The 27,573-nt window shown below is 33.7% G+C and overlaps 1 protein-coding gene across 1 annotated transcript in view; it reads left to right on the top strand.

Moving 5' to 3' along the window:
• LOC136037545 (LIM and SH3 domain protein Lasp-like) overlaps positions 1-16,546 on the top strand; it is a 96,523-nt gene extending 79,977 nt beyond the window's left edge. The window contains exons 14-15 of the mRNA XM_065720268.1: positions 8,010-8,413; positions 15,582-16,546. Of these exons, the coding sequence (XP_065576340.1) occupies positions 8,010-8,413; positions 15,582-15,758 (581 nt within the window). The 3' untranslated portion in view covers positions 15,759-16,546. The remainder of the gene's footprint in view (positions 1-8,009; positions 8,414-15,581) is intronic.
• Positions 16,547-27,573: the final 11,027 nt, after the last annotated feature.

Here is a 27,573-nt window from a genome sequence, read left to right as displayed (position 1 = left end):
GCTGGAAAGGGACATGAATTCTTTGCAAAGTAGAATCAAGAACATCTTGAAATAGGAGCGAATGAATCTTATCCTAGTCTATCTTTGAAAACCGCTTAGGCTTGGGTGTATCTTGGTTCATTGGTGTATATGTTAAATCTACTTTAAAAGATGCTGCTATGGGAAGGTGGTCTGATAATTGGTAATTAGATATTACTGTAACCACAGAAATTGGGAGATAAATCGAAGTAACCACATGGTCAATATTTGATGCATGAGAGACTATAAGTCACAGAAGCTAATAGAAGCTTTAGTGTTTTCATTGAAGCAAGTCTTCATTGACCTTCATGACCTATGGTCTCATACCTTCATTGACCTCATTGACCTTCATGACCATAGCTTCCTTGACCTATAGTCTCAGTTGCGACAATTTCAGATGTTGATATTGGTCATCTTTATTTCTTAGAATTGGATTTTATTTATTTTTAGGTTATTTGAGTTTTATCTTTTCTTCCTACTGGCCATAGTCCTGTTAGTTTGTTCGTCATTGAGATTTCTCTCTCTGTTGTCCTTTTTATGGCTTGCCAGTTCGGCTTAAATTTTTTTTACTCCCTTATAACGTCTGTACCTCAAAATGAGCAGTGAAATTAAGTAAAAGTCACCCTAGCACTAGTGTCTTATATACATAGACACTAGTTGTGTATATAACTAGTGTCTATGTGTAAACAAACTTATATATATATATATATATATATATATATATATATATATATATATATGGCCTGGCTAATGGTTTAAACGGCCGGCTTATGGCATGGCTAAAGGAAACCATTGGCCACAGCTTCCTTCCTCCCTCCCTCCTCATCCTCTGAATCATAATCTTGGAACGGTCCTGAAAATAATTCGTATGTTTTCTCCTTTTTATCTTTATTCCCTTTCCCCGTGCTTAAACCACCCAACTGGGGGGGGGGGAGGTGGATTTACGCATAAGAAAAAACAGCGATTTAAAAAAAAACAAAAACTGGACTGATGTGTTTTATCGTCAAAGTGCCAGGTGCACTCCGCAGCTCTGCTGCATATTCACAGAAAAGTAATTTTAAAACAACTCAGGAATTCCGTGGCCACTTATAAACTGTTAGATGTTTCCCAAGAGTGGCAGCTGAGAGCTTGGTACCACCTCTCTTTCATTATCCTTAGCTCCATCAGTTGTGTTCAGTTCAGTGCTTTCTGATCAGTTGCGTTCTGTTCAATGCTTTCACTACCCCCGAACTTTCGGGAACTTCCCCGTGTCTCTGTAGGAGGGGGGGGTACTTTCTGCGGGATGAATCAATGGATATTAGATGAAACTCATTACCTGCTATAACACTTTTCCTGTGACAATTCAAAACAAAATGTCTCTTAAAGAATGACAAGCTAAAGCTCTAGTTGAAGACGGTATTTTTGGCAAAATGTTTATTCAAGCCATATTGGCTTAGCACTGTCTATAGTATGAATCACATGATTCAGCATATTGCTAATTTAGAATCTACAGGCGTGTCCTTATCAAAACATGCTTTTGTTGAGTAACTTAAGCCCGATTAGGATACGTTATTTGGCCGCATTTCTGTCTTTATTTTTGTGAATGCTTGACAGGATCTTCTTAGGGGAATGGGGATCCGCCTTAAGATAAGTCAAAACAGCCCCAACACTATCCAGGGCAAATTTTAAAATGTATAAAAAAAGTGGGATATTTGCTTCTGAAATTTATTATTGAAATTTATTATTGAAATTTATTATTGAAATTTATTATTGAAATTTATTATGAAATTTTATAGAACAATAGAAACTGCTGATCTTCATAAAGATCTTAACGCAGGCCAGTGTACCTTGATACTTGAGTTTTTTTTCTGTTGTTGTTTTTTTCTAAGGACTTGCAAGTTTTTCGAATCGAAAACATAATTATTTCAACGAAGGGGAAGAAATCCCTTTGGACCAATCTGGAAGGAGGAATTCTTCCTGTTTGAACAGAATTTTTTTTGTAAATTTTTAAAATCCATTTGTAATTAATAATCAGTAATCAATTAGTAATTAATCAGTTGTCAGTTTCTTTAGCCCTCTGAAGGTCCTTACGGGGTTTGCCGGTGAGTAAATGTATGCATCTCCTTATATTTATTTTTCAATTTTAATTTTTTATTTACCTTTTTAAATTAGTTATTAATTTGCAATCAATTAGTAATTAATGAGTTATCATTTTTTTTTTTTTAGTTCTTAGTGTGTACTCCGGTAGGTAAATATATTGCCTTTTTTAATGTTTGGCTATTCAGCAGAGAAACCAGTTCGCTTTTTAAGAATCAATTTCCTTTTTCAATAAACAAAAAACTATAATTAAAAACTATTCGAATCATTTATCAAGGTCTGGACTTGTGTACCTACATTCTTCACCATAAAAAACATGTTAGTTCACTCCATGAGATTTAGAAGATATCAGAATATTCTTCAAACGAATGGAATGGGTGTCCAAAATAAGAGAATATTGGGGGACAGGAGAGCGAACAGATGGGACATAAAACATGCAGCTCATATATGAGATATATGCGTAGCACATAGTCATTATTCTAAAAATCCCAAAAAGTTGTTTATTTAGGCAACTATTTATAATTCTCCAAGGGGAGCTCTTGAGGCCATCCGTAACAGGGGTAATTAACTTATCGCCCCTGTGTACAAGCTCCCCATAATCTTTTTCAAAGCATTGCCCCTAGTTTGGGTTTAATATATAAATATGCGAATGTTTTTCTAGAGGAGAGGGTTGTGCTGCTTTAATAAAGTATCTTTTTAAACCTGAAGCAAAATTTGTCTGACAATTATCTATATTAAAAAGAAAACATTGGTGCTGCAGGGGGTGGGTCCATTGTGTCAATACTCCACATGTTCGTTCAGGTGTATTTATCGACGTTTACATTTTAAGACGCCCGCATACAATGAATGGTATCGTTTTACCCAATTTTATTCTAACACCTGTGGAATTGGTCGTCTTATTCATACTTTCTCTGTTTAAATTCGTGTGCTAATTTTTGGTCAGAACTCTCAACTGAGAGAATTTTTGGCGCGTCATCTCGGTGATTAATAAAAAAACGTATTAATGATTTTTGCCAAAATCTTTATCGAAGGATTTCTTTTTGTAAAAAATTCGGTCAAGCTTTTCATATTGCTTTTATGGCATGCAAATTGTAAATGACGAAAAGTAACCTTGCGAATATTAAGATGTGTTGAACGGTTTTGGGCGTACCCCGCTTTAATCATGGAAAAAAATTTATTGGTTTATTGACAATTTTTTTCTTGTCATCGACTTTCATCATTCTCATTACTCCAGGGAGCTTGTGGGTATTACGTAAGCTTCATGGAGCGTCGAGAGTGATCCAAGAGCTCTAGGGAGGATCTTGTCATCAACTGTCATCATTCTCGTAACTCCAGGGAGCTTGTGGGCTAGCGCAAAGAGAAGAAGAAAATATTTCCTCGTAATTCTACGGTAAAAAGTGGACCTTAAGGAGACAAAAACCCCGCCTTTTTAAAATCTGATTGGTTATCCTGTATTCCCGTGTGACATTTTGAGTGATTAAAAATGGCGAACATTTTTTGTTACTAGTTCTTTTAAACACTATGTGGTAGCAAGGTGAATTCCTCAAATGAATTTCAGCATATTAAATCAATACCTGCTACCACAGTTTTAAATAGTAATTACCCAAACCAAAATGAATTGAAATTGTGCTTGAATATCAACTCCTGACTTGCACAAAAATAGTATATATACAGTATAGTTTGTTGAGGTCAGTCAAACTATTTATTTAGATAATTAAACAATACCCTTTGCCGAAAACCAAGTGCCTACCGATACAGATGCTTGAAAAGGGAAGATGTTTCAATATAGGAACCAAACGCATCCTGGGAATTGGGGATTTTTTTTCCATGAAATAAATTGGAGACGATAATTCTCTTGACTTAGTTGAAAACTTTTAGGTATATATTTTTGCGATCAGTTTTGGCTGTTATATCCATTCCTAGTAAGAAAAATATTAATTAAAGAAAAATATTTTTTTTACTGAAAGTAAAGAGCGACATTAAAACTTAAAACGAACAGAAATTATTCCTTATACGAAAGAGACTGTCCCCTCATCAACGCCTTGCTCTTTACGCTAAAGTTTTTTTTTAGATGGAGTTGTGAGAAAGAGTCGAACTTTAGAGTAAAGAGCTATGCGTAGAGGAAGGGACTGCATCTTTCATGTACAGAATAATTTCTGTTCGTTTTAAGTTTTAATATCGCTCCTTACTTTCTGTTAAAAAAATTGTTTTTTTTTATTATTGAATTTCTGAACGTTTTTGAATCAATGCAGGTTTTGATTTTGGCTTACCATACATGAATAATTAAAACGAATTTTTTTGAAAAGAAAAAGATTTTGAGGAAAAAGGGGCAGAGGAGGGGCCTACTTGCCCTCCAATTTTTTTGGTTACTTAGAAAGCGCACTAAAACTTTTGATTTTATTCACGAAAGTTTTTATTAGTAATAAATATACGTAACTTACGAATTAACTTACGTAACGAACTTCTATACTCGTATATTTTTATTACGTATATTAGGGGGTTCGTCCCCTAGTCAATGCCTTGCTCTTACGCTAAAGTTCGAATCTGGTTCCAGTTCATTAAGAATGACCCCTTAATCACAAAGGCCGTTTAATTAGAAAAAATACCTCTTATGAAAGTACTAAAAACCTGTGCGTAAAGAGCGAGGTATTGAAAAGGGGGTGAACTCCCTCATATACGTAATAATTTATGTTCGTTTTAAGTTTTGATGTTGCTCTTTACTTTCATTTGAAAAACTTGTTTCTTATTTAATTTTTGATCTTTTTTAAATAATACTTGGAAATCCAGCGCCCCTTCGTAGCAATGTCCCTTCCCACATGAAAACTTCCTCCATAGAAAGATCCTCCCATGTAACCTCCAACCCCTCCCCTCACCAGGAAAAAAACCTGAAAACGTCTGGATACTTCCCAATAACCAATACTATATGTAAACATTGGGCAAAGTTCATAACTTGCAGCCCTTCCCCCGGGGACTGTAGGAGATTAAGTCATCTCTTTAGACATAGTTTTTATATTTTTCAACCATGCTGAAAAAAAAATCCCAAAATTTGGATCGGGAGACTTTGGGAAAATGAGCGTGGGAGGGAGCCTTGTTGCCCTCCATTTTTCGGTAACTTAAAAAGTGCTCTAGAACTTTTAATTTCCGTTAAAGTGAGCCCTTCTGCAATATTCTAGGACCACTGGGTCGATATGATCACCCCTTGGAAAAAAGGAACAACAAATAACTACGCATCAGTGATCTTTCGTCTTGTAAAAAAAAAAAAAAAAAAAAAAAAAAAAATCCACATTCCACATTTTTGCGGATAGGAGCTTGGAACCTTTACGCTAGGGTTCTCTGATGCGCTGCATTTTCGTTAAGGTTCTATGACTTTTAGGGGGTCTTTGCCCCTTTTTCGATAATAAGGCACATTTTCTCAGGCTCGTAACTTTTGATGGGTAAGACTAAACTTGATGAAATTTGTATATTTGAAATCAGCATAAAAATTTAATTATTTTGATTCATCTTAGCGTTACCAAATTCAATTTTTTAGAGTTTTTGGTTACTATTGAACCGGGTTGCTCCTTACTCACAGTTCTTTACCACAAACTGTTTGATAATCCAGGAGAAACTATTTTCGATATACTCCAAAGGCTCAACTTCTGTGTCTTCTAAATATAAGCTCTTTCTGGAAACCTTCTTCATTTCTAAATTTTAACTCTAGACGTACTTTCAAGAGGCTAGATAATTTAAGATATTACTGTATACTTGTGATTATTTTTATACAAAACCTGGACAAAATTTTATCTTGCAACTCATTGAATGTCAGCCACGCATGGATGAATTAGTTTTTTTGGAGGGGTCTGTCTCAGGAACACCCCAAATCGGTTTAACCAGAAAGCTCAGACAAAATTTGGCAAGTCATAAAAGAAATGAAATTTCATGTTATCTCGGAAAAGAATAAAGCGCATTGCCTCTGTCATCGTAGCTCTTGACAATCAATGTCTATAAACTAACCTTAAACTGAAGCCGTAAACGTGTTTCAAGATGCTAAATTTTTCAGGGGGGGGTTAAACCTTGCTCCCCTGCTCATGGGTTTTAGCTACTTTAGATCGAATCAGCATGATATCGAACTCGAATCGGAACAAATTGCTAGCCGGATATCAAAAGGTCGTATCTTCATAATTGTAAATTTTCAGAAGAGAAAATAAGAATCCTATAAAAACCTATAAATAACATTTTTTTTATTTCCTCTCAGATAACTGTAAAAAAAAAACAAAACGGATTCATATGTATTGATTTTGCATCTCAATCTGTTTTTGTTTTACGGTTATCGGAGGGGAAACAAAAAGTTTATGAGGTTTTTTATTTGCTATTCTTAAAATTTACAACTATGGAGATACGACCTTTTGATACACGAATGACGAAATACGCTGATTTTGTGATGACTTTACACATTGGGAAAGCAGTCTCATTGTCTATAATCAGTTTCTTGGCGTTGAAAACCTTGCCGTCAACCTCTCCTTCCTTTTGTAAGTAGAAAAAAAAAGGTCTAGCTGACGATTTTTCTGTCCTTTTTTTATTCTTTTATTTAAACTATAAAAAGAGAAGAACTAGGTTTATATAATTAATATTTTAGGTTTGTTTCTTGAAAGTTAGAAAGCTTCTCTGTTGAAGTAAATTTGAAAAAAAATGCGATGGGAATATTTCAAGCCATTCAAGGGTATTTTTTCGATATTTCCTGGAGCTAGGAATGCACCTACCGACTTATGTGTGAGGTCTACTTCTATTATTTAAGTGGTCATTTATTAAGTCAGGTCCTACTTTCTGAACTTGTTAGAAAAATGAATTGGTGAAATGTTACTTCCAGGGAATATAACACATGAACCAGAGCTCAACCTGACCAAGTTCACAATTTACAGTGGTGGTTCTGACATCTCTTGCGCCTGAAGCAAAATATTGATTAACTCTCCCCTCCCCTTGTCTCCCAAAAATTTTCGGGCCAAATTTTTGCAAAATTTTCATTTATCAACAAAATTCAAAAACAAATATAACACACACATACACACACACACACACACACACACACACACACACACACACACACACACACACGAACACACACACAAGTTAAAATCAATCAAATTTGGTCTACTTACTATTGTTTTCGAAGTATGGCGATGAACGTAAGGACAAAATGAAAAGATTAAATTTGCTTATGTTACTACTTGATGATAATAAACATAGAAATTCAAACATTAAAAAAATTGAAGATCACTTAAGGTAAAGTAATTCTCACGTAATCTTACGATTCCGGCTCTTTACTTTTTGCCAATAGCGCCTATTTTGAAGCAATTAACAGATCTGGAAAACGACCTGCGGCTCGGCTTGACATGTGGCTAAACTTTGCCCTCGGTTCGCTTAGTTCAGGAACCACGTGCGCAGGCTTAGAAGCTAATAATAAAAAAAATTAAAATCATGTAAGGTAGTTACACCTTTTGTGTGGGATGATAGCTGATAGAGGTTTTATCAATAATTCTGAACCAAAGACTTTATACTAGACTTCTAATGTCGGCGGAAATATGTTAGGAAAGCGGGAAAATACTAGGTTTCCCATTAACGTTCGGAAAAAAACTTCCGGGGTGAGAAAGTAACCCCGTTCCTCTTAATTCACCCTTTGGTTTGCTCTGGAAAGAATTAAGATTAAGAACCACTGGGTAACGGTGACCCACAATAATTAGGATCCACCGAAAATTTTTATGTCGTTTACAGATGAAAGCGCCCCACAAAGTTAATTCCTGGTGTGTAGTTTGCGAGTTGATGGTTTTGATAAGCAGCATGTTTTCTTTATATATTCTGGATAATTTGGATAGAAGTATCCGGTGCATTTCATCCCATGCCTGAATTTTAAATTGAATGTCTTCTTATTTGAAATTTAGGGTATTCTCAGTCACAGAGTGTTCAACAGCCACAGCAGCAGCAATATCCGACACCAAATAATGTATCTGGCTACCGTCAACAAAACTATATGCAACAGTCAACCAATCAGTATCAGCAACCCCCTGCCCAGTATCAACCTCCACAGCAGGTCTCCCAACAGTATTCAGGTCAAAGACAGAGTCAAGTGAAATCGAATCAACCAACGGGGTATCAAAGTCAGGGACAGTATCAGTCACCAGCCTATCAGGCAAATCCTACACCACCACAATATCAAACAAATCCGGCTGCACAGTATCAGCAGAGTCAGCCACAGTATCAGAATAACTATAGGCAGGAGACATACTTGCAGCAACAGCAATATCAACCTTACAATCAGGGGTCGATGCAAAGAAAACCACAAGGAGTAAGTATTAATCTTTTTTACGATTAGAGCGGTGATCCCCAACGTGGGACGCTGACCCCATCGACGGGTCATGGGCAGGATGTGCACCGTTCGGCTGATTATAATTTAGACCTTTAATTTTGAAAAAATAAAAAATAGATTTCATATGAATTACGTCACATTCCAATGCATTTAAAGAGTAAAAGAAAATGTATGATAGTATTGCAATGACGTTATATATTGTAAAAAAAAGGGGGTTGTTTTCTGAAAATATTTGTCATTAGCAGTTATGAAAAAAGTTCCAAAGTTGCCAGTAGCAGAATTCGACAGAATTCCAAAGGCTGCCGACATTTTAGCAACACAACTTGTGTTTCGACAGATTTTCTTTGAAAAAAAAAAATTGTATATGTAAAAGTAGTATTTTCAGACAAAATCTGCCAAAAGATTTGAAAATTGCCAAGTAGAATTACTACTTTGCTAGCCCACTTTTTGCACGGCGGGTCATTTGTATAAAATATGCCCCAAAAAACGACACCAAATTAATGGCCTTTAAATCTTGCTTGAGGTGAATACACGTAAAATTTTGAAAAACAAAATTTTAGTGTCACAAGGGGGGGGGATTAGCATTTTAGAAATGTCTATGTGGGGCGTGGCTCAAAGTTAGTTGGGAACCAGTGGATTAGAGTGATGTTTCCAGTTTATAAATGTACATATAAATGCGCTCAGTGCATGGATTAGGCAAATATTTTTAAACACGTTTAAAATTGTTTTCATTGCTATTTGGTTGAATTTTTTTTACTTTAAATACCAATTTGGCTTATTTTAGTTTATGATTATCATTTTCAAATCATTCATTCTCTTACCGGATATTATTCTTATAAGTAAAAATTTGATTTCCTGATCGAATCAGATTGAATATGCCCCCCTCCCACCTGCATTCAAGTGTGGTCATAAAAAAGAAGTTCAAACCATGAAAGGTTTTTGTTCGGAAAATTGTGGGCGTTGGTGTGGATCATGAAGCCTGGTTTCCTCGTCTTCCTTCAAATGCCCAGGAATGACTTGAAAGCGCATAATTGCTCTCGCGTCCAAAGGTTGTATCAGACATTTTAACCCACTTCTGATGTAGTTGCCAAAAACGGTTTACTAAGATGTTTTTTAACCCCAATAGGACAGTGTGTATGTTCAATCACACTTTGATCTCCCTCATCTATATTGTCAGGTTGATCCTCATGTTGGGAACAGCTTAGCAAGAAGTTATATATATATATATATATATATATATATATATATATATATATATATATATATATATATATATATATATATATATATATATATATATATATATATATATATATATATATATATATAGCAACACTAGGCCACTTGAAGCCAACACAGGTCCACACGCTTATCCTCCGCCCTAATCTATTCAATGCTTCCCTCTTTACACCCTTCCAAGGCTAAGAGTCCCAGAAAACTTGTCATAAGTCCCAGATTCCTTGAAACTCTTTCTTATGATATTTTCTCCTGTAATATAATTTTACAGCACAAATATCAAGTTTGGAAATTTTTTACGATTTTTTTTTTAACAGAATTTTAAAAAATTCAAAGATTACTTGAGATGTGATTACCCAGTCTTACCCAACCTGATAACTGCTGGGAAGGAGTCAACAAAAGCACTTGGTCCTATCTATGTTCACTGGGAGACTAGCATGTAACCCCTCCAACTAAAACATTTTTCTTTATAAATATTTCGGGCGCTTACGAAGGAGGGAGGGATATTCAGGCCCAGAATCTCAAGGTGTTTACTATAATTGTTATAATTTTCAGTTAATTTGCTCTTTTTAGAATTGGTACCTTTCTTTTTACTCCAAATGTGTTTTCACGCCATGTGGTCTTCCCTGCAAATTTAGGACATGTATTCTAAAGTATGAGTGTGGGATTCCTTAAAGTTCCCTATAAATATATTATTTTTAGAATTATTGATTAAATCTTTAGTTGAGGGCAAAGACTAAATTCTTTTTCTTTTTTTTTTTTACTAATGCAATGAGATGTTGAAACATTCCTTACTTGGAAAGATAACTTTTACATATGGTAAGTAAGTAAGTAACTTTTTACATATGGCAAATAGGTTGATTTTCTGGGGCCACTGCATTCTACCCATGAAGGCAACCACTTCTTGCCACGGCCTGCATTGGCTTTATACGGGCTTTGATAAATGGCGTCACAGTATTCCAAAGCACGTTATAAGTAAGTTTACAACAAAAGATGATAAAACATATCTAAGAGTTGAAAAGAAGCCTTTGAATGGCCAATTAATTGACAAAGAGTTAAGCTTCAAAAAAGAATTTCAAAGCTTCTCATTATAATTTTGTTCTTTTTGAAAAGATTCACTGAAATTCTGGAAACAGAAAATTTTTGAATTTCATTTTTGGTTCGTTGCGACCAAATTACCATTCAAAATTTTAAACCCGAGAGGGTGGACCTGCTAAAATTGCGGAATTATTTGTAAGGTTTTGTGAAATTAACCTCTTAAACGGCTGGAGAAAAAGTTTATGTCATTTCAGTTGCTATTTGAATTGAGTTTACATTTTTGAGTTTTTAAATTAATTTTTATTTGAGTTTGCAGTACTGAGTGGTAATTCAATCCTTTTCTCTTTTCTTAGGCTTATTAAATAAATAAAAACAAGTTTTTTTAAACTGAAAGTAAGGAGCAACATTAAAACCCAAAGCGAACAGAAATTATTACGTATATGAGAGAATTGCCCCCTCCTTAACACCTCGCTCTTTACGCTAAAAAATGTTAGTACCTTTAAAAATGCTTTTTATTGTTTTAATTAAAAGACCCTTGTGTTTCAGGAGTCGTTTTTAAAGAGTTAGACAAAATCAAGTTTTTGCGGTAAAAGCGAGGTGTTAAGGAGGGGGCAACTACCCTCATAAAGCTTGTTTGTTTTTATCTAACTTCTGATCATTTTTTTTTAAACAATGTGAGAAAATATGGCTCCACCTCCACGGAAATATCCTCTAGACAATTCAATCCCGCTAAAATTTTACCCCGGGCAATTACTCTTAAAAAGTTCACGCTTAAATTGAGTCGGCAAAGAGAGAACAAGACATATAAAAATGAACTTCGCATAGGAGATCTGCAAGTTCCCCTAGTTTAAAATTTCCTGTTAAAAAGTTTACCCCCCGGAAACTCCCTCCCAACGAAAAATTCTCCCCACATTTTTCCAGATGGAAGCTTGAAACCTTTACAGTAACGTTTTCTGATGCACTGAATTCGATTTTTCATTGGGAGTTTTAGTCCTTTTTCGAAAATCAGGCAATTATCACCAGGCTCATAGCCATATATTCGAAATCAGCATAAAGATCCGATTCTTTTGATCTATCTATTGGTATCAAAATTCCTTTATTTAGAGCTTCGGTTACTATTGAGCCGCATCGCTTCTTACTAACAGTTCGTTACCACGAACTGTTTGATTATAAGAGTGATCAAGTATAAAAGGAAGTTGTGCTCAAAAAGCAATTATTTACCCGTTATAACTAAGATGATTTCTTATCTTTCTAAACTTCTGTGCTTCCAATAGCTCTTCGTGGTCCATATCACTTCCCCTTAATTACACAGGAGGTGCATAGATCTAAATAATGTTTGTATGCTTTTAAGGGGGGTTGGTACCTTCAAGTATCACCCTATCTCGTCCATTATAAACTTTTTTAATTTGTGTTGCCAAATTATTTAGAATTGAGTGAGCGAACTTGAAGAGCTTGGATAAGAGATCCGAATAAACGACAGAAAACTAAAAGTCAACATCTACTTCATAGAAATCGCAATTTAACTCCTTCTATTTTGTACCAGAGATAAAAGATATTTAGTCTTAATGAAACTGTCTATTTTAGTTTTTTGGGTTTGCTTTTTTTGCGGGTGGTTTTTACAACATTGTTGTTTTTTAGGGGATTTGTATAATTGAAAGTTAATGTATGAGAAGTGCAAAATCTATTAATTTAAGTTTTGGATTTTGGCCACTTTACTCTCTATTTTGATCAAATTAAAGCTGCGTTATATGACATATCGTCTCCTCTGTTCATCCTAAAACGTTAAAATAAAGGCCAAACTCTTTAGAACTTTAATAAATGTTCGTATAAGTGTAGGCTTAAAACTAAGTTTATGAATCTACTCCTTCAAAGGTTGGAGTAATCATTTAAGAAGAATAGATTTTCGAAAAATTGTTTATAAAAGAAGGCATTTAAAATTGCGTCATTAAGAAATGTGAATTTTGTTTTTTCGATTAAACCGAGCAGAATTATGAGGAAATAAAGTCCCTAAAATGGTTTTAGCACGCTCGCTAGAAAAATGCTAAAAATCAGCTCAAAGGAAATATCATTTAAGTAATTTGGCAGGTTTGGGAGTTTTCTATGGTGCTAACCGCTTTGATTGAAAACCATGCTATACTGAGATATATAATTTCATATTTAAATATTTAATATTTCCAATTTCATATTTCATATTTGGTGCCTTCATATTTTTCTTTTTTTATTACCTATAAAATATTATTAGCCTCTAAATTAATATCAATCAAAATAGTGTTCTGATTTTTAAGTTTTTACCTCCCCTGAGAGGTTTAAACTTGGGGGTGGCTACGACTAGGATCGTACGCAGGAGGGAATATTTTGGGCTTGTGGTCTTCCCCTCCCTCATGAAATTTCAGGATATTTATGAGCTTTCCCTCTGTGTAACGCTAAATATTAACTCAAAGGAAATATCATTTGAGTAATTTGGCAGCTTTGGGAATTCTCTACGGTGCTGCTACCTGCTTTGATTGAAAACCAAATACTGGATACTGGATACTGGCGATACTGGAGATATAAAATTTCATGGTCTTTTCAATCAAATTTCATAGTCAAAGCACAGATTCTTAATAGTTCTCTATTCTGGCTAGCCCCTGGGTGAATTCACTAATGGGCCCTTTGTCTTTGAGATGGTCAGCCAACGCTGAGGCTCACAAAATTATTTTAAGTTAACGAATTCCCTTAAAGTAATTGATAATGTTCAGCCACATTCTTCTTAGTCATTTCGTATCGTTACTGCAAAAGCAAAGACAATTGCGGGAAACCTGAAAGCGCTTCCTTGATGAAATGAGACAATAGGTAGCACTTTATTGTGAATATTAGGAAGACGATAAAAGGAACACAATAAAAGGAACAAAGGAAAATAATTTGTTTAAAAGAAAAAGCCAAAAAAAAACTGGGCAAAACGTGAATTAAGGTAGAAGCATGCCAAAGAATCTGTTAAATATAAATTTTGTGCATATTGTGAAGTAAGAATTGTTTTATAATAATATTCTCCTTCAGAATTGTCTACGCATAAGAGCTTTACTGTATATTATATTTATTTCTTTGTTTTCAAATTTAAATACTACCTGACTGGCTATTCATTGTGAAATTTTAAGCAATTAAAAACATGGACAAATTTTGGATCTCAAGACTCTAAAAGTAGCTCTTATGTTTTTCTGGGGTAGTATGCATAGGATATAAGGATTTATGCATGTATATGCGCACAGAGGAGAGAATAGGGAACCCTAATACTAAGATCAGTCCAAAGGACCCCCAGAAAAATGTAAGAATCTGGGTGTTAAAATTAGTTTGCTGTAGAATCACCTAATCAGCCAGCATCTAAGGGTAAGCTAGTATGCACATTATTTAATAAAAAACCAGTTTGCTACATATAAGGCTGTCAAATATTTAATTGAATTTATTTATGAACCGTTGTAAGCACAATAACAAATAGAGTATAAGAGAAGAAGAAAAAAGAAAAGGGAAAGACGGAAAATGTAAGAAAAGAATAAATATTTAAAATTCATAAAATAAGCAGATATGCACAATAATTACACAAAAAAGAAGAAAAAAGAAAATAACAAGCCCAATAATTACAAAACGAAAATGTGTTCGCATATGTATATTTTCTCACATTTCTATTCTCCTAACCTATACTGTCCTATTGATCCTCGGTTTGTGAACAGCTTAAAAATATTTCTTGACAATGTAAAACTAAGGATTAGGACGCTAATGAAATGCCATTCTTAGACGGCGAAATCATACTGATTTTTATCCACTTTCTTTATCAATGTATATCATTTTATCCCTTCCATTTTCTCTTAATTTCTTACTATTTTGTTTATAGATTCTTTTTAGAAATCTATATACATATTATATTCCGTTATAGTTTATTCGCGTAGTATAGGATATAAATAGTATATCTACTATTTTTTAGTTTCTCTGGGTAATCTTCGACTATAATGCGCAGCACATTGATGAAGTGTGTTCTTAGATGGTGACACCATAATGATTTTTTTAACTTTATTTATCAATTTATATTATTTTATTTCTTGTATATTTCTTATATTCTTCCTACCCTCCTTATATATTCTTTTTAGAATTGTTTCTATATTTTTTTTTCGTAGCAAGCTTTCTGGGCAATGTACGAATACGATGCGCAGGACACTGAGGTGTCACACCATAACGTTTTATGGTTTGATTTTCCATATCAATTTTTATTTTTTCTTATCGTATTCTTTTTAGAAATATGCTTGTTGTATTTTATTAATATACAATTTATGTATAGTATATGGTGTATAAACAGCGTATTCTTTAAATTTAATTTTTCTTGCTGTAGCGAGTTTTCTGAGCTATGTGCGATTACGAAGCGCAGGACACTGAGGTGGCTATTCTTAGATGGTGACTATAATATCACGTTTTCTAATTTTCCATATCAATCTTTATTCTTTCAATTTCTTTTTTTATATTCATTATATTTTCTTTGCGTATTCTTCGTAGAAATATACATGTTGTACTCTATTATAGTACATTCTTATAGTATTATATATGGTGTATAAACAGTTTGTTCTTTCTATTTTTTTTTTTTTTTGTAGCAAGTTTTCCGGAAAACGTACGATTACATCGCGCAGGGCACTGAGGCGTCATTCTTAGATTGTGACACCATAATGATTTGGATTTTTCATTTTCCATTTAAATTTGTATTCTTTCAATTTTGTTTCTTATATTCTTTATATTACCATTGTATGCTCTTTGTAGAAATATGCATATTGTATTCTGTTATAGTACGTTCTTATAGTATAATATATGATGTATAAATAACGTTCTATTTTAATTTTTCTTTTCTTTTCTGTAGCAAGCTTTCCGGGCAATGTACGATTATGACGCGCAAGACACTGATGAAGTATCATTCTTAGATGGCGACATCATAATAAATTGTACACCAATTGATGAAGGCTGGATGACTGGAACTGTTAAACGAACCGGACAAAATGGAATGATACCCGCCAACTATGTAGAACAAATACATTGATGTTTAGGAATTTGTTGACAGTTTCTAAGGGAGATATTTCTATCTGGTTGCGGATGCTAATTAAAAGTAGGACATGGGTTAATTTGCTCCGTGCCAAATAGCCTTGTTACGGGTTTCAGAGCGGTTTTTAAGCATGATTTTCTTTTTCTCCTGTAGTATCTGATATTTTGGAGTTCAGGAAATATTTGGTGCCTTCATATTTTTCTTTTTTAATTACCTTTAAAATATTCTTAGCCTCTAAAATAATATCAATCAGACTTGTGTTCTGATTTTTAAGTTTTTTACCTCCCCTAAGATGTTTTAACCTGGAGGTGTTATATTAAGTGTTCAAAGTTGGTTTTGTGTGAATAGGGAAAGCTAAAGTATTCAAGATATTAAGTTTAAGTGTTAACGACTAGGCTTGTACGCGGGAGGGAATCTTTTGGGCTTGTGGTCTCCTCCCCCCTTAAATTTCAGGATGTTTATAAGCTTTCCCTCTGTGTAATGCTTTCCTTTGACTGTCAAAAAAGAAGAAATTATTACGAAACGTTGTAAATTCTATTAGATTGTTGGTAGTTGTGTGTATAGTTTAATTTTTTTTATTTCATTTGAAGCCTTGAATTGTAATGTTTGGGACTAATTTCTTTGACCAGATTCTTTTTGTTATGTGAAGGTTTGTGTCTTTTTACGAGCCCGGGGTGACCAGTATATTCGTAAACTTACATGAACATCATTCACAAATTAAACCATCAGCTCTATCAATCACATAAGCTAGAATTCGTGTTGATTTTTTTTTTTGGGGGGGGGGGGGCAAATTCAATACAATGCTGAATTTTGCAAATAATATAAGTAATAAAAGACTTTTTAACACATTATGAATGCCTTGATGTGTTAAGTGGCACCGACCGAAGACATCCCCTCCCCACCTCCATCCTGCGTATGTATCTGAACCTGTCTCATAGTCTTTTTTTGTCAACACTCATCATTTCGTGTTTAAAATAAAGATGAATACTGAAAATGGAAAAAGGAATTTAATATTTGTCCAATTTGCTTAATTGTTTTAATGCACTTTAATTAACATTTCCATGCTCAAGCAAATGAGGATATACAAGACCAGGGAGAACTTTTTTATTTTCGAGTTTGGGCTAATTTGATTATTGACGAAAGGAAAGGAGGGATCCAGATTGAACAGAAATTAAAAAAGAAATATGCGAAAATAAAGTCATAGCTGAAGAGCAATCCAATCCCAAGAGGGGTGTCTTGTAGACAAAATTTTTCTGTTGTGACTGTATTGCCGATACTGGAAGGTGAAATATTCCCCTCTTGAATGTATATTTGACATTAAAAGCCTCATGGGGCCATGACCACACAAAACAAAAGGGAAAAGCAGTATACAAAACAGTTTAAAGAAAAAGGAGCACTAATATAAGGACAACCATTATAGAAAACCCTCCCGAAGGGTCATGAACGCACCTGGCTCATAGTACTTGTAGAATACCTATTCCTAAGCAATTTTTGGACCCACAACCCTTCCCTTTCATCAAATTATAAAGTAAATCAGATTCTTAACTCTTCTAATTGTATGCAGTTAGTCTTGTACTTGAAATATGGAAATTTTTCTGAATTTCTGGAAATTCAAACTTCTAGTCTCTGTTATTACGTGTCTTCACTTTTTTGAGAAATACCTTTCTAACTAGTGCATTTGGATTAATTGCAACATAAAAAGTCAAGTTTTCTTTTAAGTATTCGAAGGTAGAACATTCATCCCTTTACTTTCAATGCGTAATGTTGCATCATTGGAAGGATAATTAATGGCTTGGATAATCATTTTCTGTGTCTTAACGTAGCCTTGACAAATACCTTAAATGTCCATTATTTTGAGGATGTACAAAGTATTACTTTTTTGCCCCTATGATTCTAATGGATTATTATTTTCATCAGTTTTTATATTCGCCCAAAAATTTACCGGGGCCCATTCAAAATGTTCGGTTATAAATTCTACGTATAGGCATGCGCTAACAGCTATCCCTCCTCTCTGTGTGAAAGTATGTACGCAACTTCAACATAGCAGGAAAGCTTATTTCAATGCTTGAAAAAGAGGGGCGTCCCCTCTGATTTTTTCTGATCCCCAAAGATTTTTTGAAGTATACTTTTTTGGTATTTTCATTGAAAATGCTTCTTTTATAGTATTTCCATTGGAAAGATTAATAAAACGACGAAATTGCCACCCTAGATTTTGAAAGATAATAAATTTGCCCCCTCCCCACTGCCTCAATATTCATGAATTGGCGCCACTTTTCCATAAATACTTAAAATTACGCTAAGACCCTGGAAAGCCCTGAAAACAGTGCCTTTTACTCGTATTGGCTCGCTTGCTCATAATTATAGGATGCCTTGGACATTTTGTAATTTTTAAACGGGGCGAAAATACGGTTTGAAAATTTTTGTGGGAAGTTTCTTTTTTTTTAGAATTTTGTCGATGTTTTCTTTTAAATAAAACTTAAAGCTAAAAATGTAATACTATGTTATTGTATGCATCTGAATAATCTATTTTGTCGTTCCTTAGGAAAGTAACTGTTAACTAAGACAATTTTTTTTGTAAAAGAAATGAAAAAAAAAGTTAAATAAAAAAGAACTGTACAATAAAGGATCTAAAAAAGGGGGAAAACATAGTTTCTTTATTATTACCGCTAAAACCCTCCACTTGAATGAAAACTTACCCTTACATGAATGTCAGCACTAAGAGAAAGGAAAGTTGGGACTGATATGCAAATTTCGACCAAAAAAACTAATGGCTAAGACAAGTAATACATTGGACATGTGCAATCAAAATATTCCATTAAAAAAAAACATAATTTTGGAAAATTATTAATGGCTCTTCAAATAAAACTTGTAAACTTTATTGAAAGTTACTCCTATGTGTGTAGTTGCAAGAGCTATATTTTGTGCCTGAATTCCAACCAATCAGATTTAAGGCATATTCAAAAGTACAAGCCCCTTAAATTGCCAGGTTTATATTGATTGGCAAAGTTCAGACGCAAGGTGGAGCTCTTACACCTTGAATTGTATCTAAACATGCATGAAAACAGAACTATAGGATGAGGGGAGAACCTGATATTAACACAGTTATAGTCTTATAACAGTTATAGTTATAGTAATAGTTATAGTAATAGTAATATAGTAATAGTAATAGTTATAATAGTAATATTATAAATATTAGTAATAGTATATTAGTATTAGTAATATTAGTATTAGTAATATTATTAGTATTTACTAATATTAATATTAGTAATATTAGTAATATTAATATTAGTATTAGTAATAGTATTAGTAATAGTTATAAATATTATAAATAATAGTAATAGTAATATTATAAATAGTAATAGTTATAGTTATAGTAATAGTTATAGTAATAGTTATAGTTCCATATAAACAAAACAAAAACACTTTTTAGCTTACCCTTTTTAGACATGCTGTTTAGCCAATTGGGGAGAAGGGCATCCCCCCCACCCTGGGTTTGGAAAAACACTTTTTTGTATTTTCGTGAGAAAATGCCTTTTTTTTAAGGAAAAAAAAACAAGTGGTCCCCTCCTAGATTTTGAAAAGTTTAATTTTTCCCCATCCCATGTTCATAAATTCACGCCATTGTAGCCAGTAAAAAGCTAGTTCAATCCCTGACATCATTCTACTAAATATATATATATATATATATATATATATATATATATATATATAGTATTCATACATTTATAAGTCATAGGCTATACCTTAGGTGAATTATTATTTACTTTCCAGATCTTTTATTAATAAAAAACAATCTCTACATCTCTATACAGAAGTAGATGGATCTTGAAAGTGTGATATATAGAAAGAAGGAGAGGGGGATAGCCCTTGTGCTGGTATTGGCAACCCTAAGTATATGTGTGATCCGGACATATGTAAGTGTTAATCTGTATCCTGTGACTTGGTGACTAAGTAGCTTCTATAATACTCTTTAATTATACCCATGTCCTTGTGTTCGGGTGTATATTTAATTTTAAGTTGCCTCTAATTTGGTGCTTTTTTATGGAATTTGTAATTATAAGTGACTTATTTAGAACCCATCAAAAGGAAGTTTGAATTTATTTAGATGATAGCTGCTTAACTGGACTGATCTAATGATAATTAATTTAACGATTAAATTATATCATTAATGATCATTATTTATAACAAATTTCCACACTTTTGTATATACAACGTTTTGCCTCGAATATTTTTTAGAAGTCGAGGGTGCAATCAGAGTTTCCTTTCAAAGACTTTAATCCATTTGAGAGTAAGGGCTGTTTTTCCAATCCTATCAATTTCACTTTTAATTAAGAATGGGAGGGGGGAGATTATATGGTTTGATATTATTTTATGTATCGATGCTGAAGTGTTGTTTATAATTTTTTCAGAAAAGAAAAAGCGGACAATGGGTGAGATAAATGTAGATCATTACTTAAATTTGGTGTTTTTGTAATATATTCATTAAGTAATTTAACATATTTTGAGTGCTGAGACAAAAATAAAATATATTAATATAATTTTTTCCAACACATCAAGGGGAGGAGGCTTTTTATCTTAAATCATCTCTGATTGTGTCTTTTATTGCATAGGATGTAAGTGAAGTGGTTAAAGCAAAATATGATTATATTGAGAAAATTGTTTTCAAATTTGTTGGGGGGGGGGCATGTCTATTTGCTGTGCCTATGTTAATGCACGATTTTCCAGGTTTGAGTATAGTGCTCTCTGTCCCCCATGCCCTTCCTCTAACGGCTACGCCACAGTTCAAAGACAAAAGCATGCTATAGATATTACATCTTTTTCATGGGTCCTGGTATTATTGAGGTTTAGGATTTTAAGTAATTGTATTTACCTATTTGCTGATGAATGATATTTTTTTTAATGTGAATTTATCTTTGAAGTGCTTCTAAATTGGAAACCTTTCTTGGATTTTAAAGTTATTATTTATGAGCCCAATAAAAAAGAAGAGAGATAATTATTATTACTTTAAGGAATAGAAGTAATTTCTTGATTGCACGAGGCTTAGGGTGTATTGTCTCCAGCCCCCTCCCCCCGAAATATATATATATATATATATATATATATATATATATATATATATATATATATATATATATATATATATATATATATATATATATATATATATATATAATATCATCACGAATAGCCGCTTGGTTCTGTTATTTGCTTATGCCTGGTGAGGGCTGAATGATTCTTCTTTCTCAATCGAAGGACAAGTGTCTTTTTGTCCAAGCCTACGTGAAGCTGGGTGCTGGGGTTTTCGGGATTGGCGGACATATTGACAGCTGTTTCAAAGTAACCTAATTACAAAGATATTATCATGCAATTATATTTTGTGCCACCTTCAAAACGGCATTTTCAGTAAATGATGATGTTGAATCAGAGTTCAGGGCACTTTTCGCAACTTTGTTTTCAAATATCTGTGTTTTTATGATTCAGCAATAAAAACAAATGCATAAACTCAGCCAATGACTATCATGGGGAGGAGGGATTTAATTTAAGTGAAAAAAGATTCGGATTAAGTTTGAACCGTGCTGGAAAGACATTGATATTCAAGAACAACCTAGAGATGCTTTTCAAAAGCGATGTTAAAAAAATGCTTCGAGTTTTTTAAAAGTTATTGCAGGATGTTAAAGTAATATGTGATAGTATCCACAAAATCCACCCATTTCCACCGAAATTTCAATTTAAATTCGAAATATATGAATAAGAAAATCTTTGTGTCAAAAAATAAAGTCATATATTTTATCAAAGACTTAAGCCAAAAACAAAAAGAAGAAAACGATACAAATGAAAATGTACGCAGTAAAAGGGGGAAGAATAAATGGTTATAATTCAGATTTGTTGAATGCAGAGAATATTGTAAAGGTTGAAATATAATGAAATGAGACTATTTGATTTGATAAATCAGGCTTTCGTTTTAGGAGAGGGCATTCCGCTATTCTTGGAAAAAACGTGATTCCATAAAATCTTTAAAATTAATAAAAAAAAAAACAATTTTAGCTTATTCTGAGTTTCAATCGGGTAGAGGATGGAGATTTTATCTGTAAAATCTCAGAATTTTGATTGCTTGCATATCTATTTTTTGTTAATGGACTTAATCTGTAACTCTGGCTTTCTACTCGTGTTACATTTAATAAAATCTATATATATATATATATATATATATATATATATATATATATATATATATACATATATATATATATATATATATATATATATATATATATATATATATATATATATATATATATATATATATATATATATATATATATATTTGGAAAAAAAAGTTTGTTAATGTTGCTACTGTATGCTCATTGTTTGTTGCGTGAAGTTATTTGGAGGGGTAATATGCATCCACAATTGTTTTTCTGTGACTTAAGATTATGTCTCGACAGATATATAAAATTACCAATCTGATTTGGTAAAAATCAGAAATGGAACCTTTTGCCATCATCTTTCCGAGTTTTTGCGCCTTATTCTAATTAATTCTGAAATCAGCCAGAAAAGCCTTGGATTTATCACTTCTCAGGCCTTTGGGGCATTAAGCATATCCCGATTTTGAACTTAATTTTAAACACCTCTTATCTGTATGAAATGATAATTCCTTTGTTTATTATTCTCTTTTCTTCCCAGTTAATCCGAATTTCAATTTTCTCTATTTTTTGCCAACAACTGAAGCTCGGAAGGAGGAGAGGGATCACCCCCCTTGGAAGAAAAAAAAGTTTGAAATCATGAAATTGACCAGTCTGACTTCTTGTTTTCTTTTTCAACTGAGAAGTAGAATAATAACACATAGAAACATAAAAAAAATGACATGAAACAAAAAACATAAACATGAATAGAGTAAAAAAAAAACATCTCAGTTGGGGCTGAGAATAGAAGAAAAGCATAAAATAAAAAGTAAAACGAAAGAAAAATTTTGAGTTCATAAAATTTAACGGTCGAGTTTTGAAACCAAATTGTAGAAGCAAGTATTATCCTGTCCCCCTCCCTTCATCCTTTCTGACTTAGGCCCGGATTGTTGGCACTGTAGTTTAAGATGATCTTCCAAATCTGTAACGATTATTCAATGCCCTTAATAGCTTCTTTGCTGTCTCTTCGAAAGACGCAAAAACTCTATAGCAAACACAAAAACAGTTAGTGTTTGCGTTTGAAAATAACATTTTCTACTTTGCCTAATACATTGCCTTTCATACTAATAGTGCTTTATCGCTTATATTTATTTGTTTCTCCATTCTCTTGATTCCACTTTTTGTTTTTGCAAGAAGTTGAATGTGTTTTGTAAGCTTTTTACTATCGTTAATGGCGTTTATGTTTTCTCTTGTTTTAACTAATGACAATTCGTTGATCGGTTACTAACCGTCCTTTTACTACCCTCTTGTTATTTGGATTTTTGAAATCCCATTAAATATTCTAGTGCCTTTTGAAATTTATTGCTAGATGCTTTGAACCAATTTTTTTCTTTGGAAATTAAACATTATTAGTACTGAAACCTTTTTTATTTCTGAATATAGGATTTAGGCCACAGCGTAGAATTGGGAAACTAGCAAACTCAGGAGGTGATAGGGATTTTTAAAAAAAATCTATTTGAGAAACCCCTGCCTCTTTCACTCACAGGAACAAAAATAACAAGAAAATAAGTTCTAGGGTTGACTCAACTAGCTGGACACTCGTAGGCCAGTATTTACCAATAGGCCCACCAGGCCCAGGCAGTGGGGCGCAAAAAGCTGTCATTGAGTGATTTTTCTCTTGAAAAAACTGGACTGATGTGCTTTATCGTCAAAGTGCCAGTTGCACTCCGCCGCTGTGCTGCCATGACAGAAAAGTGACTTTAAAACAACAGAGGAATTCCGTGGCCACTTATAAACTGTCAGATGTCTCCCAAGAGTGGCAGCTGAGAGCTCGGCATCACCTCACTTTCATTATCCTTAGCTCCATCAGTTGCGTTCTGTTCAGTGCTTTCACTATCCCCGAATTTTCAGGGATTTCCCCGAAAATCTTGCAAAAACGAGGGGAAGCGTCAAAACTATAAATCCGGTTCTGGACACTCGGTTCCAACTATTCAGTGTCAAAATCTTATTTCAACTCGGCTAAACTTCACCCTACTTAAGGAAAGCGAGTACAGAGCATGTATATAAGCATACTCAATAGAAGCAAATAAGACTGGCAGAATAGAAGAATTCAATCCTCTTTGTGTATAAAAGGAGAAACTATTTTAGTATAATTAAGGGAAAACTAATGGCTTATACTGGAATGAGAAACTGAAGAACATATCTACGCTGGGTGCTCCATAAAAATGGCCCAAATCCCCCCTCTACTTGGGATCAATCATGACCTAAAAACATTTATTCGCGTGCTAATAAAAACGAACTCACTAAGGATACCTCTACATATGGGGTGACTAAAAAGAAAAATCATGCTCCCTCTTTCGTGTGAAAAGGACCCTACCAGTTTGGACATATTCAGTGGAAATTGCTAGAGTTCGCAGATTACTGGATACAAAGTGAATTTTGTAAGCCATGTTGGCCTGTCATTGCAAACATTAGAAAAAAAAAGCGAGAATGGACTTCTATAAGGCCAACTAAAAAACTTGACGAAACAAAATGGACATTTAGAAAGGACAACCGCCCCTCTTCTTCAGCGCTGAAGAGAAAATTAGAGGAAACACATTAACATTTTCTGAATCAAAATGTGAACGAAACAAACCGAATAAAACAACATGGAACGCAAACAGAAAAAAAAAACAAATCTAAAACCAGAAGAATTAAAAAGATCTAGAAACCAAACAACGTGAAACGCTTATTTCGAAACTTGTCCACTCACTCTACGATTAGAAAAAAACGATGCTATTCGTTCGTGACCGAATCACAACATAAATATTTACATTTTATACTGTGTTATGTTTTATACTTATATTTTAATATTTATACTGTGGAGTGAATGGAAAAAAAAAATACCTTGCATTCGCTAGGTGAAAACTCAATTCGCTAACTCGGTAAGATACTACATCAGATATTGTCTAATTTTAATTAGTGCTTCTTTTGCACTAGCCCTTTTTGATCTGAGGGGCTGGGGACACGTGTCCCTTTGTGATTGTGAAAGTGACACGGGATTTTTCTTAAGATGAGTAATCTATCACCTTCTCGTTACAAAAAAAAAGAAAGCAAGTCACATATTTTAAAATCACTTTTTAAATGCAGCAAGGAATTTTGTAGACACCAGAATAATTAAACTTAGGGACGGGGTATTTATCGTGACTCATTTGTGATTAGTAGTTTTATCAGGTTTATAATAAATGAAAATATTATTTTTCTTTAGATTTCGGGCAGTTTGGTCAGAAAATCCTTGTATATAAGGAAGACCAAGATACCCCAATTTTTCTTTTCGATCTGAGTTGTCTCCGTTCATTTTTGTAAACTACTTAATATGCCTTTCGATCATAGAATTTATAAGAGAACTCGGGTACCCGTTTCAAAATAAGACATATCTGAGTTGGTCAAAATCTGAGCCAAGAAACCGTGGTGAACATATACGTATTGCCCTATTGCGAAAAATTCCACTATAGGGAGTATCTGAAGGTGTGATTGAAAATTTTAGTCCTTTTGATAGAACCTGATTTTCTTCTGTCGTAAGCGGTAAATCATGCTTCTATTCATCCTCCCGCTGATAAAAGAGGGGTATTGAATTCTTTAGTTAATAAATTGTTCCCATCTTCATTCAGAGAATGGGAACTTGTTTCCTTCCAATTTCTTATAGCGCTGAAGAAGAGAGAGATGACTGTCCTTTCGAGTGTTTTGTTTCGTCCAGTACTTTTGTTGGCCTTACAAAACCCCTGTCATATTTTTCTTTTCTTTGCTTTTTTATTCTATATTACTGGATACTTCGACCTTCAAATGTATCCTTTCTGAGAAAAATCGTCTAATGTCCCTAAAAGGTAGGCTATTATGTCGAACCTTGATTTGCTGGTTTTAATCTGTTATTTTCGAAATCCTTCAAGATGTGGAGCCCAAAACTATCCCTAAGGGTAGAAGGTAGTAGTGTCAACCTTCTCGAGGTGTTGCTTAGAATAGCAGGCTGAGATAGTGGCCTACTACTGCTAATTTCAGTCACTCTTCAGCTACTGGCCGTCCTATTCAGTGTCTGACCAGTAATGGCTGCCAAAATCATACCGGGGAGGGGGTTTGATTCCATGGATATATGCAGTGTTATTTATGACACAAGAAAAGGTCCCTTGAGGAGTAATACAAGATGGGAGAATGAAGTTCTCTTCCTAGTACTGGTTCTAAGAATCAAATACCGCTTGCTGCAAATGACTAGTGAGGGACTCTCCCCTCTCTTTTTGATGGACGGCGTGTAGAGTTCTCGGGAGGGGAGAAGGCAATGGTGGAGACGCTGACACCACCGAAGACGGCTCTTATAAAAGAAAAAAACGAGGATAGGGAAGCCTTATGTCAAAATACCACACCCGAGGGAGCACCATAGACTGTTTTTGTTATATTGATTTTATTAGGTTGGGGGGAGGGTTGGAGGCAAAAGGCCTCTATGATCTGAGGATCGACTATGCTCTGTGAGTCAACCTATAATAATAATAATCCTTGAGGGTACAGAGAATATCTTCTAGCTTTTCCTGATCATTTCATCCCACCTATGGGAAAAAAAGGAAAAATATACAAGATACAATTTGACAGAAAGAAGACATTTTATATGTTATTTCTCAAAATATAATAGTGAACAAAATGAATTGAAAACAAATTTGTTGTCCTTTTTCTCAAAGTGGTATCAATAAAGATCAAATAAGCAAAAAACTAATGATTATATTGGGTAGATCACTTTGGACATACCGGGCATCCATCAATGCCAGGTGCATAGTCAAACGTGAAAAAGTGTTGCTTTTTTTAGTGACTACCGCATGCTGTGTAAACTGTAGTCTCTAATCGCATATAAAAGAAACAAAAGAAAAAGGAATTAAATTAAACGAAGACCTGTAGACGAATAGGAAGAAAATTGAGGAACTAAGAGTAGCTATCTAGTGTGAACAATTGGTTTATGAGCAAATAAAATTATGGTTGTGTCCTTTTTAACTATTTGGTGTCCTTTTTCTCAAGGTAGTAACGATACAGATCAAATAAGCAAAAAACTAATGACTATATTGGGTAGATCACTTTGGGCATACCGGGCATCCGTCTATGCCAGATGCATAGTTAAACGTTAAAAGTGTTTTGTTTGTTTTTTCAGATATTACAGCATGCTATGTAAACAGTAGTTTTAATCGTATACGAAAGCAACAAAAGAAATCGCATCTAAAAGCAACAAAAGAAAAAAGAATTAAATTAAACGACGACGTGTAGAAGAATAAGAAGAAAACTGAGGAACTAAGAGTGGTTATCTAGCGTGAACAATTGATGTATGAGCAAATAAAATTATGGTTGTGTCCTTTTTAATTATTTGGTGTCCTTTTCTCAAGGTAGTAGCGATAAAGATCAAATAAGCAAAAACTAATGATTATATTGGGTAGATCACTTTGGGTATACCGGGCATCCGTCTATGCCAGATGCATAGTTAAACGTTAAAAAGTTTTTTTTTTGTTTTTTTCAGCTATTACCGCATGCTATGTAAACAGTAGTTTTAATCGCATACGAAAGCAACAAAAGAAATCACATCTAAAAGCAACAAAAGAAATCGCATCTAAAAGCAACAAAAGAAAAAAGAATTAAATTAAACAAATACTAAGACGTGTAGAAGAATAAGCGTGAACAATTGA

The sequence above is a fragment of the Artemia franciscana genome, chromosome 17 (genome assembly GCF_032884065.1).
Source record: "Artemia franciscana chromosome 17, ASM3288406v1, whole genome shotgun sequence".
NCBI classification, from domain to species: Eukaryota; Metazoa; Arthropoda; class Branchiopoda; order Anostraca; family Artemiidae; genus Artemia; species Artemia franciscana.
This window is presented reverse-complemented; position numbering and strand designations above follow the sequence as displayed.